This window comes from Coturnix japonica, unplaced genomic scaffold, assembly GCF_054131305.1.
Source record: "Coturnix japonica strain WE unplaced genomic scaffold, WE-NBRP24 Scf055, whole genome shotgun sequence".
NCBI lineage: Eukaryota > Metazoa > Chordata > Aves > Galliformes > Phasianidae > Coturnix > Coturnix japonica.
The window spans coordinates 1,006,258-1,025,984 of NW_028188958.1; the positions used below are offsets into that span (position 1 = coordinate 1,006,258).

The 19,727-nt window shown below is 61.7% G+C and overlaps 1 protein-coding gene and 1 pseudogene across 2 annotated transcripts in view; one reads left to right on the forward strand and one right to left on the reverse strand.

The window, feature by feature from the left end:
* LOC107307133 (filamin-C-like) overlaps positions 1-27 on the forward strand; it is a 145,709-nt gene extending 145,682 nt beyond the window's left edge. Inside the window, exon 38 of the mRNA XM_085533205.1 lies at positions 11-27. Coding sequence (XP_085389331.1) covers positions 11-27 — 17 coding nt within the window. The remainder of the gene's footprint in view (positions 1-10) is intronic.
* A 546-nt stretch (positions 28-573) lies between these two features.
* The window catches only part of LOC107307134 (filamin-C-like), a 149,492-nt pseudogene continuing 130,338 nt past the window's right edge, over positions 574-19,727 (reverse strand). The window contains exons 36-41 of the transcript XR_014941036.1: positions 15,964-16,086; positions 11,120-11,347; positions 6,813-7,079; positions 2,267-2,404; positions 639-772; positions 574-594 (exon numbers count right to left, since the gene is read on the reverse strand). The product of XR_014941036.1 is annotated as a filamin-C-like (transcript). The remainder of the gene's footprint in view (positions 595-638; positions 773-2,266; positions 2,405-6,812; positions 7,080-11,119; positions 11,348-15,963; positions 16,087-19,727) is intronic.

Sequence of the window (19,727 nt, forward strand, 5' to 3'; positions counted from 1 at the left end):
GGGGGTGTAGGGGGGTATGGGGTATAGGGGGGTATAGAGGGGAATAGGGGGGTACAGGGGGGTATTGGGGGGTGTAGGGGGGTATGGGGGTATAGGGGGGTATGGGGGATATAGGGGAGTATGGGGGGACATGGAGAGTGTGGGGGTATAGGAAGATATATGGGGGTATAGGGGGTATAGAGGGACATGGAGGGTGTGGGGGTATAGGGGGGTATAGGGTGGTATAGAGGGGTATAGGAGGGTATAGGATGGCATAGGGGGGTGTAGGGGGGTATAGGGGGATATAGGGGGACATGGCGGGTGTGGGGGTAGAGGAGGGTATAGGGGGGTATAGGGGTGTACAGGGGGACATGGCAGGTGTGTTGGTTTAGAAGGGTATGAGGGGGGGTATAGGGGGATATAGGGGAGTATAGGGGGGTAAAGGGGGGTATGAGCATATAGGGGGGTGTAGGGGGAATAGGGGGGTATAGGAGGATATAGGGGGGTATAAGGGGGTATTGGAGGGTATAGGAGGATATTGGGGGGTATAGGGGGGTATGGGTGGTATAGGAGGGTATAGGGGGGTATAGGGGGTTATAGGGGGATATTGGGGGGCTATAGGGGTGTATAGGAGGGTATAGGGGTGTATATATACGTGCTATAGGGTCCCATGGTACCTGTGTGCTGCTGACGGTGATTCTCTGCGCTGCGTCGGAGCGCGACGCCACGGGCACCACGAAGGGGCTGTCGGGGATGTGCTCCTCATTGAACTTAATGGACACCTCGTAGTCACCTGCAATGGGGGGGGTGAGGGGGGCACACAACCCCCCCCCATACTGACCCCCACCTCATTCATCAGCCCCTGCCCCACAGCTCAGCCCCACAGGCACCCCCTGCCCCCATAGATTACCCCCACCCCATATATTGTGCCCCACCACATATATGATCCCCTACCCCACACCTGACCCCTGCCCCATACCTGACCCCCGCCCCACAACTGACCCCCCACCCCACACCTGACCCCCACCTCATTCATCATCCCCTGCCCCACAGCTGAGCCCGCTGCCCCACAGGCACCCCCTGCCCCATATATTACCCCCACCCCATATATTGCCCCCCACCCCATACATGATCCCCCAGCCCACACCTAATCCCTGCCCCATACATGAACCCCGCCCCACACCCAACCCCACACCCCGTACCTGACCTCGACCCCCACCTGCCCCCCACCTCATACCCACCTCCCCGCCCCACACCTGATCCCCCACCCTATACCTGACCTCCTGCCCCACACCTGATCCCCCACCTCATTCATCATCCCCTGCCCCACAGCTGATCCCTGCCCCATACATGAACCCCGCCCCACACCCGACCCCCCACCCCGTACCTGACCTTAACTCCCACCTGCTCCCCCACCTCATACCCACCTCCCCACCCCACACCTGACCCCCCACCCTATACCTGACCCCCCACCCTATACCTGACCTCCTGCCCCACACCTGACCTCCCACCCTATACCTGACCTCATCCCCCACCTGCCCCCCCACCTCATACCCACCTCCCCATCCCACACTTGACCCCCCACCCTATACCTGACCTCCTGCCCCACACCTGACCCCCCACCCTATACCTGACCCCTGCCCTATACCTGACCTCGACCCCCACCTGCCCTCCCACCTCATACCCACCTCCCCACCCCACACCTGACCCCCCACCCTATACCTGACCCCCCCCTATACCTGACCCCCGCCCCACACCAGACCCCCCACCCTATACCTGACCCCCCCCCTATACCTGACCCCCGCCCCACACCAGACCCCCCACCCTATACCTGACCCCCCACCCTATACCTGACCTCCTGCCCCACACCTGACCCCCACCCTATACCTGACCTCCCACCCTATACCTGACCTCCTGCCCCACACCTGACCCCCCACCCTATACCTGACCTCCCACCCTATACCTGACCTCCTGCCCCACACCTGACCCCCCACCCTATACCTGACCCCCCACCCTATACCTGACCTCCTGCCCCACACCTGACCCCCCACCCTATACCTGACCCTGCCCCACACCTGACCCCCCACCCTATACCTGACCCCCACCCTATACCTGACCTCCTGCCCCACACCTGCCCCCCACCCTATACCTGACCCCTGCCCCACACCTGCCCCCCCACCCTATACCTGACCTCCTGCCCCACACCTGACCCCCCACCCTATACCTGACCTCGACCCCCACCTGCCCCCCACCTCACACCCCCCCCCCACGTGCCCCCGCCCCATACCAGGTTCCTGCACGAGGTACGTGACCCCACAGGATCCATCTTTCCGGTCCTCGAAGTTGATCTCAGCTTTGCTGGGACCCTCCACCGCGATGGACAGACCCCCGGCCCCGGCCTCGCGCGTCCAGATACTGAACTCAGCTGCAAAGGGGGGATGAGATGCTCATGGCGCCCCATAGAACATCCCCATCCAGCCCCATGTCCCCACATCCACCCACACATACCCCCATACACCCCCTTACACCCCCCATCCTCCCCCATATACCCCCTTACAACCCCATGTCCCTCCACATACCCCCTCACACCCCCCATATACCCCCATGTCCCCCCATATACCTCCATATACCCCCATACATCCCCCATATACCCTCATATACCCTCATACACCCCCATATAACCCCTTACACCCATATAATTCCTTACACCCCCTACACCCCCCATATACCCCCATACACCACCATATACCCCCCATGTCCCCTCATCCACCACCATCCACCCCCTCACACCCCCATCCTCCCCCATGTCCCCCCATACATCCCCACATACCCCCATACACCCCCACATACCCCCTTACATCCCCCAAACTGCCCATGTCCCCCCACATACCCCCATCCACCCCCATGGCCCCCCAAACACCCCATTGTACCCCATGCACCCCCATATACCCCCTTACATCCCCATCCACCCCCATGCCCCCCATACACCCCCACATATCCCCCTCACAACCCCCATACACCCCCATGTCCCCCCATACACCCCCATATACCCTCATATACCCCCATACACCCCCATATACCCCCTTACACCCCCTACACCCCCATATACTCCCATACACTCCCATATACCCCCCATCCACCCCCACATACCCCCACATACCCCCTTACATCCTCATCCACCCCTATGCCCCCCATACACCCCCATATACCCTCATATACCCCCCTACACTCCCATGTACCCCCTTAAACCCCTACACCCCCATATACTCCCCTACACCCCCATATACTCCCCTACACCCCCATACACCCCCATACACCCCCATATACCCCCATATACCCCCCATCCACCCCCACGTTCCCCCACATACCCCCCATACACCCCCACATACTCCCTTACATTACCATACACCCCCATATACCCACTTACGTTCCCATCCACCCCCATCCACTGCCACACCCATCATACCCCCCCCCACCACATACCCCCACATACCCCCTTACATCCCTATACACCCCCATGTCCCCCCATACACCCCCATATACCCTCATATACCCCCATACACCCCCATATACCCCCTTACACCCCCTACACCCCCATATACTCCCATATACCCCCATATACCCCCTTCCATCCCCATACACTCCCATACACACCCATATACCCCCTATCCACCCCCACATACCGCCACATACCCCCTTACATCCCCATCCACCCCCATGCCCCCCATCCAGCCCCACATATCCCCCTCACAACCCCCATCCACCCCCATGTCCCCCCATCCAGCCCCATATACCCTCATATACCCCCATACACCCCCATGTACCCCATATACACCCACATACCCCCTCACAACCCCCATACACCCCCATGTCCCCCCATCCACCCCCATATACCCTCATACACTCCCATACACTCTCATATACCCCCTTGCACCCCCTACACCCCCATATACTCCCATACACCACCATTTACCCCCCATATACCCCCTACACACTCCCCATATACCCTCATATACCCCCATACACCCCCTCATACCCCCATCCTCCCCCATGTCCCCCCACATACCCCCTTACATCCCTATACACTCCCATGTCCCCCCATCCACCCCCATACACCCACATATACCCCCTTACACCCCCATATAACCCCCACTTATCCTCCCATACACCACCATTTACCCCCCATATACCCCCTACACACCCCCCATATACCCTCATATACCCCCATACACCCCCTCATACCCTCCATCCTCCCCCATGTCCCCCCACATACCCCCTTAAATCCCTATACACCCCCATGTCCCCGCATCCACCCCCATCCACCCCCATATACCCCCTTACATCCCCATCCACCCCCATGTCCCTCCATATACCCTCATACACCCCCACATACCCCCCTACATCCCCATCCTCCCCCACGTCCCCCCACATACCCCCCATACACCCCCACATACTCCCTTACATTACCATACACCCCCATGTGCCCCCATACACCCCCATGTCCCCCCACATACCCCCTTACATCCCTATACACCCCCTTGCCCCCCATACACCCCCATATACCCTCATATACCCCCATACACCCACATATACCCCCTTACATCCCCATACATCCCCATATACCCACTTACGTTCCCATCCACCCCCATCCACAGCCACACACCCCTCATACCCCCCCCACATACCCCCACATACCCCCTTACATCCCTATACACCCACATGTCCCCCCATCCACCCCCACATACCCTCATATGCCCACATACACCCCCATATACCCCCTTACACCCCCTACACCCCCATATACTCCCATACACTCCCATATACCCCCTTCCATCTCCATACACTCCCATACACCCCCATATGCCCCCATATACCCCCCATCCACCCCCATATACCCTCATATACCCCCATACACCCCCATATACCCCCTTACACCCCCTACACCCACATATACCCCCAAACACCCCCATATACCCCCTATCCACCCCCACATACCGCCACATACCCCCTTACATCCCCATCCACCCCCATGCCCCCCATACACCCCCACATATCCCCCTCACAACCCCCATACACCCCCATGTCCCCCCTTCCACCCCCACATACCCTCATATACCCCCATACACCCCATGTACCCCCTTACACCCCCTACACCCCCATATACTCCCTTACACCCCCTACACCCCCATGTCCCCCCATCCACCCCCACATACCCCCTTACATCCCCACACAACCTATGTCCCTCCATACACCCCCATACACCCCCACGTCCCCCCATCCACCCCCATATACCCCCACATATCCCCCTCACAACCCCCATCCACCCCCATGTCCCCCCATACACCGCCATATACCATCATATACCCCCATACACCCCCATATAACCCCTTACACCCCCTACATCCCCCATATCCTCCCATACACCACTATTTACCCCCCATATACCCCCTACACACCCCCCATATACCCTCATATACCCCCATACACCCCATCATACACCCCATCCTCCCCCATGTCCCCCCACATACCCCCTTACATCCCTATACACCCCCATGTCCCCCCATCCACCCCCATCCACCCCCATATACCCCCTTACATCCCCATCCACCCCCCATGTCCCTCCATATACCCTCATACACCCCCACATACCCCCCTACACCCCCAACCATCCTCCCCACCCACGTCCCCCCACATACCCCCCATACACCCCCACATATTCCCTTACATTACCATACACCCCCATGTCCCCCCATACACCCCCATGTCCCCCCACATACCCCCTTACATCCCTATACACCCCCTTGCCCCCCCATACACCCCCATATACCCTCATATACCCCCATACACCCACATATACCCCCTTACATCCCCATACATCCCCATATACCCACTTACGTTCCCATCCACCCCCATCCACCCCCATCCACCGCCACACACCCCTCATACCCCCCCCCACATACCCCCACATACCCCCTTACATCCCTATACACCCCCATGTCCCCCCATCCACCCCCATATACCCTCATATGCCCACATACACCCCCATATACCCCCTTACACCCCCTACACCCCCATATACTCCCATACACTCCCATATACCCCCTTCCATCTCCATACACTCCCATACACCCCCATATGCCCCCATATACCCCCCATCCACCCCCATATACCCTCATATACCCCCATACACCCCCATATACCCCCTTACACCCCCTACACCCACATATACCCCCAAACACCTCCATATACCCCCTCACAACCCCCATACACCCCCATGTCCCCCCATCCACCCCCACATACCCTCACATACCCCCTTATACCCCCTGCCCTCCCCCATACACCCCCATGTCCCCCCATCCACCCCCATATACCCTCATATACCCCCATACACCCCCATGTCCCCCCATATACACCCACATACCCCCTCACAACCCCCATACACCCCCATGTCCCCCCATCCACCCCCATATACCCTCATATACCCCCCTACACCCCATGTACCCCCTTAAACCCCCTACACCCCCATATACTCCCCTACACCCCCATATACTCCCATACACCTCCATACACCCCCATGTCCCCCCATATACACCCACATACCCCCTTACACCCCCATCCAGCCCCATATACCCCCATACACCCCCATGTCCCCCCATCCACCCCCATATACCCTCATACACCCCCCTACACCCCATGTCCCCCCATACCCCCCCATATACTCCCTTACACCCCCTATACCCCCATATACTCCCATACACCCCCATATACCCTCATACACCCCCCTACACCCCATGTCCCCCCTTACCCCCCACCCCCCCACATGTCCCCCATACCTGGCACTCCGGCCACCCCCCTCTGCAGCCCGGGTCCCCCGGCCCTGGCTCTGTGGGCTCCTCCCTCCCCGAGGGGTCCCACGGTGAAGGGGAAGGGGCTGCCGGGCACGTGCTGCCCGCGGAACTTGACGGCCACGCTGTGCGCGCCCAGCTCCTCGGGCACGAAGCGAACCCGGTACGCGCCACCAGGACCCGCCTGGACCTCGGCGTCAGAGCGCTGACCCGACGGGCTCAGAACCTGAGCACACAGCTCCGGGGGGGACGGGTCTGGAACGACAGGGGGGGTCAGGGTAATGCGGGGTAATGAGGGGTAATGAGGGGTAATGTGGGGTAATGTGGGGTAATGAGGGGTAATGAGGGGTAATGAGGGGTAATGAGGGGTAATGTGGGGTAATGTGGGGTAATGCGGGGTAATGCGGGGTAATGAGGGGTAATGAGGGGTAATGAGGGGTAATGTGGGGTAATGTGGGGTAATGCGGGGTAATGAGGGGTAATGAGGGGTAATGAGGGGTAATGCATGGTACTGCAATGCAGGGCAATGCGGGGTAATGAGGGGTAATGCGGGGTAATGAGGGGTAATGTGGGGTAATGTGGGGTAATGCGGGGTAATGCACTGCATGGCAATGCATGGCAATGCGGGGTAATGCGGGGTAATGCGGGGTAATGCACTGCATGGTACAGCACGGTACTGCATGGTACTGCACTGCAAGGCAATGAAGGGCAATGCGGGGTAATGCGGGGTAATGCGGGGTAATGCACTGCATGGCACTGCATGGCAATGCGGGGCAATGTGGGGTACTGCACTGCATGGCAATGCAGGGCATTGCAGGGTAATGCGGGGTAATGCACTGCATGGCAATGCAGGGCAATGCAGGGCAATGCGGGGTAATGCGGGGCAATGTGGGGTACTGCACTGCATGGCAATGCAGGGCAATGCATGGCAATGCGGGGCAATGCGGGGTAATGCGGGGTAATGCACTGCATGGCAATGCAGGGCAATGCGGGGTAATGCGGGGTAATGCACTGCATGGCAATGCGGGGCAATGCATGGCAATGCAGGGCAATGCGGGGTAATGCGGGGTAATTCACTGCATGGCAATGCAGGGCAATGCGGGGTAATGCGGGGTAATGCACTGCAAGGCAATGCGGGGTAATGCGGGGTAATGCACTGCATGGCAATGCATGGCAATGCGGGGCAATGCAGGGCAATGCGGGGTAATGTACTGCATGGCAATGCGGGGCAATGCATGGCAATGCGGGGCAATGCGGGGTAATGCACTGCATGGCAATGCATGGCAATGCGGGGTAATGCGGGGTAATGCACTGCATGGCAATGCAGGGTAATGCAGGGCAATGCGGGGTAATGCGGGGTACTGCACTGCAAGGCAATGCAGGGCAATGCAGGGCAATGCGGGGCAATGCATGGTACTGCACTGCATGGCAATGCGGGGTAATGTGGGGTATTGCACTGCATGGCAATGCAGGGCAATGCAGGGCAATGCGGGGTAATGCGGGGTAATGCACTGCAAGGCAATGCAGGGCAATGCGGGGCAATGCGGGGTAATGAGGGGTAATGTGGGGAAATGTGGGGTAATGCGGGGTAATGCACTGCATGGTACTGCATGGTACTGCACTGCATGGCAATGTGGGGTAATGCGGGGTAATGCGGGCTAATGCACTGCATGGCAATGCATGGCAATGCAGGGCAATGCGGGGTAATGCATAGTACTGCACTGCATGGCAATGCAGGGCAATGCAGGGCAATGCGGGGTAATGCGGGGTAATGCACTGCATGGCAATGCAGGGCAATGCAGGGTAATGCGGGGTAATGCACTGCAAGGCAATGCAGGGCAATGCGGGGCAATGCGGGGTAATGAGGGGTAATGTGGGGTAATGTGGGGTAATGCGGGGTAATGCACTGCAAGGCAATGCGGGGTATTGCGGGGTAATGCACTGCAAGGCAATGCGGGGCAATGCGGGGTAATGAGGGGTAATGTGGGGTAATGCGGGCTAATGCGGGGTAATGCACTGCAAGGCAATGCTGGGTAATGCGGGGTAATGCACTGCAAGGCAATGCCGGGTAATGCGGGGTAATGCACTGCATGGCAATGCGGGGTATTGTGGGGTAATGCACTGCATGGCAATGCGGGGTATTGCGGGGTAATGCACTGCAAGGCAATGCAGGGCAATGCGGGGCAATGCATGGTACTGCACTGCATGGCAATGCGGGGTAATGCACTGCATGGCAATGCAGGGCAATGCAGGGCAATGCGGGGTAATGCGGGGTAATGCATGGTACTGCATGGTGCTACACTGCATGGCACTGCATGGCACTGCGTGGTGCTACACTGCAAGGCAATGCATGGCAATGCATGGTACTGCACTGCATGGCAATGCAGGGCAATGCATGGCAATGCGGGGTACTGCACTGCATGGTACTGCATGGTACTGCATGGTACTGCATGGTACTGCACTGCATGGCAATGCAGGGCAGTGCGGGGTACTGCACTGCATGGTACTGCACTGCAAGGCAATGCAGGGCAATGCGGGGTAATGCACTGCAATGCATGGTACTACACTGCATGGTACTGCACAGCATGGTACTGCACTGCAAGGCAATGAATGGCAATGCGGGGTACTGCACTGCATGGTACTGCATGGTACTGCACTGCATGGTACTGCATGGTACTGCACTGCATGGTAATGCAGGGTACTGCACTGCATGGCAATGCAGGGCAATGCGGGGTACTGCACTGCAAGGTACTGCATGGTACTGCATGGTACTGCATGGTACTGCATGGTAATGCAGGGTACTGCACTGCATGGCAATGCAGGGCAATGCGGGGTACTGCACTGCATGGTACTGCACTGCATGGCACTGCATGGCAATGCGTGGTGCTACACTGCATGGCACTGCATGGTACAGTACCCTCGCACACTCCCCCCTTGCACACACACCCCATCCCTCGCACTCACACCCCCTTGCACACTCCCCCATGCACACACACACAAACACACACACTCTCGCACACACACCCCCTTGCAGACACATCTCCTCGCACACTCCCCCATTGCACACACACCCCCTTGCACACACACACCCTTGCACACTCCCCCATTGCACACACACCCCCTCGCACACACCCCATCCCTTGCACACACACCCTTGCACACTCCCCCCTTGCACACACACACCCCTTTGCACACACACTCCTCCCTTGCACACTCCCCCCTTGCCCACACACCCCTTGCACACACACCCCCTGCACACACACACCCCCTTGCACACTCCCCCCTTGCACACACACCCCATCCCTCGCACACTCCTCCCCCCTTGCCCACATACCCCCTCGCATGCTCCCCTCGCACACTCCCCCCTTGCACACACACCCCATCCCTTGCACACACCCCCTTGCACACACACTCCCCCATTGCACACACACACCCCCTCACACACTCCCCCTTCGCACACACCCCCTCGCACACCCCCCCTTGCCCACACACCTCCTCGCACACTCCCCTTGCACACCCCCCCTCGCACACTCCCCCATCGCACACACCCCCTTGCACACTCCCCCCTTGCACACACACACCCCATTGCACACACACTCCCCCCTTGCACACACACCCCTTGCACACACACCCCTTGCACACACCCACCCCTTGCACACACACCCCCTTGCACACTCCCCCCTTGCACACTGCCCCCTTGCACACACACTCCCCCTTGCACATTCCCCTTGCACTCCCTCCTTGCACACACACTCCCCCTTTGCACACTCCCCCTTGCACACTCCCCCCTTGCACACTGCCCCCTTGCACACACACTCCCCCTCGCACACTCCCCTTGCACTCCCCCCTTGCACACACACTCCCCCCTCGCACACTCCCCCTTGCACACACCCCCATTGCACACACACCCCTTGCACTCCCCCCTTGCACACTCCCCCCTCGCACACTCCCCCCTCGCACACCCCCCCTTGCCCACACCCCCCCTTGCACACTCCCCTTGCACACTTTCCCCTTGCCCACACACCCCTTGCACACACCCCCCGTTGCACACTCCCCCCTTGCCCACACACCCCATTGCACACACACTCCCCCATTGCATACACCCCCTCACACGCTCCCCCCTTGCACACTCCCCTTGCACACTCCCCCCTTGCACACACACCCCATCGCACACACCCCCTCGCACACACACTCCCCCCTTGCACACTCCCCCTTGCACACACACCCCATCCCTTGCACACACACCCCATCCCTCGCACACACACCCCATCCCTTGCACACCCCCTTGCACGCACCATCCTGCGCTCTGGCCGCAGCCCCGAATCCCCCGAGGAATCCCCCGAAGACGCCGTGGAAGGGCTCGGCTCCCACCCGCGTGGACTCTTGCACGCGCACCTCCCGCGTGGTTTCCCCGCCGCGCGTTTTGCTGATCTCGGTGCGCTCGGTGCGCGTGTAAGTGTGGCTGCTGCGCGTGAACGTGCGCGTGAGACGCTCCTGGGCCGACACCATCTGGAACCAGTTGCCTGCGGGGGGACAACGGGGTGTCAGGGGACATTGAGGGGTGGGGGGAGTGTGCAAGGGGTGTAAAGGGACACGGGGGGACAGACAAGGGTTATGGGGACAGCTGGGGGTTATGGGGACATATGGGGATGTATGGGGATGTATGGGGACATAAGGGGACATGTGGGGATATCCAGGGGTTATGGGGACTTGTCAGGACATATGGGGACAGCCAGGGGTTATGGGGACATGTGGGGACATATGGGGACGTCCAGGGGTTATAGGGACATATGAGGTTATGGGGACATATGGGGATGTATGGGGATGTATGGGGATGTATGGAGACATATGGGGACATGTGGGGATATCCAGGGGTTATGGGGACTTGTCAGGACATATGGGGACATTCAGGGGTTATGGGGACATATGAGGTTATGAGGATGTATGAGGACGTATGGGGATGTATGGGGACATGTGGGGACATGTGGGGATGTGTGGGTATGTGTGGGGACATCTAGGGGTTATAGGGACATGTGGGGACATATGGGGACATCCAGGGGCTATAGGGACATATGGGGACATATGGGGACAGCCAGGGGTTAGGGGACGTGTGGGGACATGTGGGGGCATTGAGGAGTTATGGGGACATACGAGGTTATTGGGACATTGAGGGGTTATGGGGACATATGGGGATTTATGGGGACATATGGGGACATGTGGGAACATGTGGAGACACCCAGGGGTTATAGGGACATGTGGGGACATATGGGGACAGCCAGGGTTTATGGGGACATGTGGGGATGTGTGGGGACAGCTGGGTGTTATGGGGACGTGTGGGGACATATGGGGACATGTGGGGACATATGGGGACAGCTGGGGGTTATGGGGACATATGAGGTTATGGGGACATATGGGGACATATGGGGACACGTGGGGACAGCCGGGGGTTACGGGGACATATGGGGACACGTGGGGACAGCTGGGGGTTATGGGGACATGTGGGGACATATGGGGACATGTGGGGACATATGGGGACAGCCAGGGGTTATGGGGACATATGGGGACACGTGGGGACAACCAGGGGTTATGGGGACAGCTGGGGGTTATGGGGACAGCCAGGGGTTATGGGGACATGTGGGGACATATGGGGACACGTGGGGACACGTGGGGACAGCTGGGGGTTACGGGGACACATGGGGACATATGGGGACATCCAGGGGTTATGGGGACATATGGGGATGTATGGGGACATAAGGGGACATATGGGGACATCCAGGGGTTATGGGGACATATGGGGATGTATGGGGACATAAGGGGACATGTGGGGACATCCAGGGGTTATAGGGACATATGAGGTTATGGGGACATTGAGGAGTTATGGGGACGTATGGGAATGTATGTGAATATATGGGGACATGTGGGGACATGAGGGGTTATGGGGACATTGAAGGGTTATGGGGACGTGTGGGGAGGTATGGGGACAGCTGGGGGTTATGGGGACAGGGGGAGGTATGGGGACGTGTGGGGATGTAGGGGGACATGAGGGGACACGTGGGGACATGGGGATGTGGGGGCAGATGGACGGACAGACGGACACGGGGATGGATGCAGAGATGGGAGCGTGGATGGAGGGAGGGACAGGAGGATGGACGGACAGATGGACAGGTGGGAGGATGGATGGACAGACAGACGGACAGGTGGGAGGATGGACGGACAGACAGACGGACAGGTGGGAGGATGGACGGACAGATGGACAGGTGGGAGGATGGATGGACAGACAGACGGACAGGTGGGAGGATGGATGGACAGACAGATGGACAGGTGGGAGGATGGACGGACAGATGGACGGACAGGTGGGAGGATGGACGGACAGACAGACGGACAGGTGGGAGGATGGACGGACAGACAGACGGACAGGTGGGAGGATGGATGGACAGATGGACAGGTGGGAGGATGGACGGACAGACAGACGGACAGGTGGGAGGATGGATGGACAGATGGACAAATGAATGGGATGGAGGGATGGACACATGGATGGACGGACAGACAGACGGACGGACGGACAAATGAATGGGGGGATGGAGGGATGGACACACGGATGGACGGATGGACAGATGGACACAAAGATGGACAGACAGACAGATGGAGGGATGAAGGGACACATGGGTGGATGGATGGACAGATGGACACATGGATGGATTGAGGGATGGACACATGGATGGACGGACAGACAGATGGACACAAAGATGGACAGATGGACGGGCAGATGGACACCAGGCTGTAGAGCTGGGCAGGCGGACGGACAGACAGACGGACAGACAGACGGACAGATGGACAGACAGACAGACACTGGGGACGGATGGGGATGTGTGTGGGGGAGGGGACGCGGGGACGGACAGACAGACGGGGGGTGGGGTGGGGGATGGACCCACAGACCAACCCGCAGACGGACGCACGGACAATGGCAGACGGGCACGGATGGACGGACGGACACGGACACACGCGGGGACGGACGGACGGACGAGGAGAGATGGACGAGGGCGGCACAGCTGAGACATGGCGCTGCCACATCCACAGCACGGCCCACAGCCCCACTGCCCCATAGACCCATAGACCCACAGCCCCACAGCCCCACTGCCCCACTGCCCCACAGCCCCACTGCCCCACATCCCCACATCCCCATACCCCACAGCCCCACATCCTCATATCCCCACATCCCCATATTCCCATAGCCACAGACATTGGTGTCCCCATGGCCCCATATATTGGTGTCCCCAGACACTGGTGTCCCCATGGCCCCATATAGTGCCATCCCCACATCCCCATGGCCCCATATATTGGTGTCCTCCTGGCCCCATGGCCCCATCCCAGTCCCCATCCCCATATCCTCATGTCCCCATGACCCCATAGCCCCCCACAACCTGCCCCATGTCCCTGTCCCTAACCCCCCCATGCCCATGTCCCCAAACTGTGCCCACCCGTCCCTGTGTCCCCACCCCACCATGTCCCTGTCCCCATATCCCCCTGTCCCCATGTCCCCTTGTCCCCATATCCCCCTGTCCCCATATCCCCCTGTCCCCATGTCCCCCTGTCCCCATATTCCCCTGTCCCCATATCCCCCTGTCCCCATATCCCCCTGTCCCCATGTCCCCCTGTCCCCATATTCCCCTGTCCCCATATCCCCCTGTCCCCATGTCCCCCTGTCCCCATATCCCCCTGTCCCCATATCCCCCTGTCCCCATATCCCCTCATCCCTATGTCCCCCTGTCCCCATATCCCCCTGTCCCCATGTCCCCCTGTCCCCATGTCCTCCCACCCCCACCCACAACCCATCTGTGTCCCCATGTCCTTCTGTCCCCCCCCCCAACCCACTGTCCCCATCTCCCCATCCCCAACCTGTCCCTGTCCCCAGTGTGTCCCCCCCCATCCCCGCCCCCACCCCACCCCTGTCCCACTGTAACCCCATTCCTGACCCTGTCCCTATGTCCCTCTATCCCCATCCCAACCCGTCCCCATGTCCCTGTCCCCATGTCCCCATCCCCATGTCTGTGTCCCCATATCGTCCCCCCCGTCCCCACATCCCCAACCCATCCCCATCCCCATATCCCCCCCAGGCCCACATCCCCCCAATCCCCATGTCCCCTCCCATGTCCCCAACCCCCCCCCCACCCCCATGTCCCCATACCCCCCATGCTCCCCCATTATGTCCCACCCCAATCATGTCCCCCCTCAAACCCCCCCCACCCCCCTTGCTCCATGTCCCCCCATGATGTCCCCCCCATACCCCACATCCCCCATCATCATGCCCCCCCATAACCCCCACATCCCCCCCATACCCCACGTTCCCCCTCATCATGTCCCCCCCATGCCCCCCACTTCCCACCCCACACCCCACATCCCCCCCCCATGCCCCCATGCCCCAAATCCCCCCATCATGTCCCCCAAACCCCATGTCCCCCCATCCCATGTCCCCCCATCATGCCCCCAGCCCTATGTCCCCCTCCATCATGCCCCCCCTCCACCCCCTCAATCATGCCCCCCCCATCACGCCCCCCCTGCCCCCCCATCCCATGTCCCCCTCATCATGCCCCCATCCCTCCCCCCATCCCATGTCCCCTCCCATCACACTCCCCCTGCCCCCCATCCCATGTCCCCCTAGTCATGCCCCCCCGCCCTTCCCCCCCCATCCCATGTCCCCTCTCATCACGCCTCCCCCCGCCCTTTCCCCCCCATCCCATGTCCCCTCCATCATGCTCCCCCAGTACCCCCCCACATCCCATATCCCCCCATGATGCCCCCCCAGCCCTCCCCCCCCATCCCATGTCCCCTTCCATCACGCCCCCCCTGCCCCCCCCACCCCATGCCCCCCCTATCACGTCCCCCCCGCCCTCCCCCCCCACGTCCCATGTCCCCCCCCATCCAGCCCCCCCATCCCATGTCCCCCCCAACATCATGCCCCTCCAGCCCCCCCATGTCCCCCCCCATCACGCCCCCCCAGCCCCCCCATGTCCCCCCCCATCCTATGTCCCCCCCATCCCATGTCCTCCCCCCATCACTCCTCCCCTATCCCCCCCATGTCCCCCCCATCCCATGTCTCCCCCCACCCCATGTCCCCCCCCATCCCATGTCCCCCCCCCACCTGGTATCTTGAGGTTGAGGTCGCACGCGCTGCCGATGGCCGCAATAGACGCTGCCTGGCGGCTGCGGGTGATGCTCTCCTTGACGCGCCCCTCCCCGCTCACCTTCACGGTGAAGGGGCTCCCTGCCCACAGCACAACATTGCGGACCCCCGACACGGGACGCATGGACCCCCCCCAGGAGGTCACCCCACAATGTGCCCCCCCCCCCCCAGGAGGTCACCCCCACACTGTGCCCCCCCCAGGAGGTCACCCAACACTGTGCCCCCCCCCCCCAGGAGGTGACACCCACAATGTGCCCCCCCAGGAGGTCACCCCACAATGTGCCCCCCCCCCCCCAGGAGGTCACCCCCACACTGTGCCCCCCCCCACCCAGGAGGTCACCCCCACACTGTGCCCCCCCCCCACACTGTGCCCCCCCCCCCAGGAGGTCACCCCCACACTGTGCCCCCCCAGGAGGTGACACCCACAATGTGCCCCCCAGGAGGTGCCCCATTCCGCCCACCCCCCCACAATAACTCCCCAGAGGTGACCCCCCCATCACCCCCACTTCCCCCACTCTCCACAATAACCCCTTGGAGGTGACCCCCCCATCCCCCCCCAATAACCCCCCAGAGGTGACCCCCCCATCCCCCCATCCCCCACCATGATAACCCCCCAGGAGGTGCCCCATTCCCCCCACCCCTCCACAATAACCCCCTGGAGGTGACCCCATCCCCCCCCCATTCCCCCCACACCCTCACAATAACCCCTTGGAGGTGACCCCCCATCACCCCCACTTCCCCCACCCCCCACAATAACCCCCCAGAGATGACCCCTCCATCCCCCACAATAACCCCCACAATAACCCCCCAGAGGAGACCCTCCCATCCCTCCCATCCCCCCCACCCCCCCACAATCACCCCCCCAGAGGTGCCCCATCCCCCCATTCCCCCCACCCCCCACAATAACCCCCCATCTCATGCCCCCCATCCCCCCCCAATAACCCCCCGGAGGTGCCCCATCCCCCATCCCCCCATCCCCCCATTCCCCCCCCATTCCCCCCACCCCCCCACAATAACCCTTTGGAGGTGACCCCCCCATCCCCCCCTCATCCCCCCCTCATCCCCCCCACCCCCTCCAATCACCCCCCCAGAGGTGCCCCATCCCCCCATTCCCCCCATCCCCCACAATAACCCCCCATCTCATGCCCCCCATCCCCTCCCAATAACCCCCCGGAGGTGCCCCATCCCCCCATCCCCCCCACCCCCCACAATAACACTTTGGAGGTGACCCCCCCCCACAATCACCCCCCCGGAGGTGACCCCATCCTCCCACCCCCCCACAATAACCCCCCCAGAGGTGATCCTCCCATCCCCCCATCCCCCCCACTCCCCCCAATAACCCCCCACAGGTGCCCCATCCCCCCATCCCCCCATACCCCCCCATTCCCTCCACCCCCCACAATAACCCCCCATCTCATCCCCCCCACCCCCCCCCAATAACCCCCCAGAGTTGACCCTCCCATCCCCCCATCCCCCCACCCCCACAATAACCCCCCAGGAGGTGCCCTATTCCCCCCACCCCCCCACAGTAACCCCTTGGAGCTGACCCCTCCCATCCCCCCATCCCCCCCACCCCCCCACAATAACCCCCCAGAGGTGACCCTCCCATCCCTCCCATTCCCTCCACCCCCCCACAATAACCCCCCATCTCATCCCCCCACCCCCCCACAATAACCCCTCCTGGAGGTGCCCCATCACTCCAGACCCCCCCCATTGCTCCCCCCTCACAATAACCCCCTGGAGGTGACCCCCCCCCCCATCCCCCCATCCCCCACAATAACCCCCCCAGAGGTGACCCCCCCATCCCCCCCACCCCCCCCCAATAACCCCCCAGAGGTGACCCTCCCATCCCCCCATACCCCCCCATCCCCCCACTCCCCACAATAACCCCCCACAGGTGACCTCCCCATCCCCCCATCCCTCCCACCCTCCACAATAACCCATTGGAGGTGACCCCCCCCACAATAACCCCCCGGAGGTGACCCATCCCCCATCCCCCATCCCCCATCCCCCCATCCCCCATTCCCCCATCCTCCCATTCCCCCCACCCCCCCACAATAACCCCCCAGAGGTGACCCCCCCATCACCCCCACTTCCCCCACTCCCCCCAATAACCCCCCCAGAGGTGCCCCATCCCCCCCACCCCCCACAATAATCCCCCACAGGTGCCCCATCCCCCCATCCCCCCCCATCCCCCCCACCCCCCACAATAACCCCCCATCTCATCCCCCCACCCCCCCCACAATAACCCCCCATCTCATCCCCCCCACCCCCCACAATCACCCCCCCAGAGTTGCCCCATTCCCCCCCCACCCCCCACAATAACCCCCCAGTGGTGTCCCATCCCCCATCCCCCCATCCCCCCATTACCCCCCATACCCCCCCATTCCCCCCACCCCCTACAATAACCCCCCATCTCATCCCCCCAACCCCCCACAATCACCCCCCCAGAGTTGCCCCATTCCCCCCCCACCCCCCCAATAACCCCCCAGAGTTGCCCCATCCCCCCATCCCCTCATCCCCCCCCATTCCCCCCCCATCCCCCCCCAATAACCCCCCAGAGTTGCCCCATACCCCCCACCCCCCCATTCCCCCCCCATTCCCCCCCCATGCCCCCCCAATAACCCCCCAGAGGTGCCCCATACCCCCCCATCCCCCATCCCCCCATTCCCTCCCATCCCCCCATTCCCCCCACCCCCCACAATAACCCCCCATCTCATGCCCCCCACCCCCCACAATCACCCCCCACAGGTGCCCCATCCCCCCATCCCCCATCCCCCCCAATAACCCCCCAGAGTTGCCCCATACCCCCCACCCCCCCATTCCCCCCCCATTCCCCTCCACCCCCCCCAATAACCCCCCAGAGGTGACCCCCCCATCTCCCCCATCACCCCCACTCCCCACAATCACCCCCCCAGAGGTGCCCCATCCCCCCATTCCCCCATCCCCCCATTCCCCCCCCATTCCCCCCACACCCCCACAATAACCCTCCAGGAGGTGCCCCATCCCCCCATCCCCCCACAATAACCCCCCCAGACGTGACCCCCCCATCACCCCCACTTCCCCCACCCCCCACAATAACCCCCCATCTCATCCCCCCACCCCCCCCACAATAACCCCTCCTGGAGGTGCCCCATCACTCCAGACCCCCCCATTGCTCCCCCCCCACAATAACCCCCTGGAGGTGACCCCCCCCCCCATCCCCCCATCCCCCACAATAACCCCCCCAGAGGTGACCCCCCCATCCCCCCCACCCCCCCCCAATAACCCCCCAGAGGTGACCCTCCCATCCCCCCATACCCCCCCATCCCCCCCACCCCCCACATAAACCCCCATCTCATCCCCCCTCCTCCCCACAATAACCCCCCAGTGGTGCCCCATCCCCCATACCCCCATTCCCCCCCCATGCCCCCCCAATAACCCCCCACAGGTGCCCCATACCCCCCCATCCCCCATCCCCCCATTTCCTCCCATCCCCCCATTCCCCCCACCCCCCACAATAACCCCCATCTCATCCCCCCAACCCCCCACAATCACCCCCCCAGAGTTGCCCCATCCCCCCCCCACCCCCCCAATAACCCCCCAGAGTTGCCCCATCCCCCCATCCCCCATCCCCCCCCCATTCCCCCCCCATCCCCCCCAATAACCCCCCAGAGTTGCCCCATACCCCCCACCCCCCCATTCCCCCCCCATTCCCCCCCCATTCCCCCCCAATAACCCCC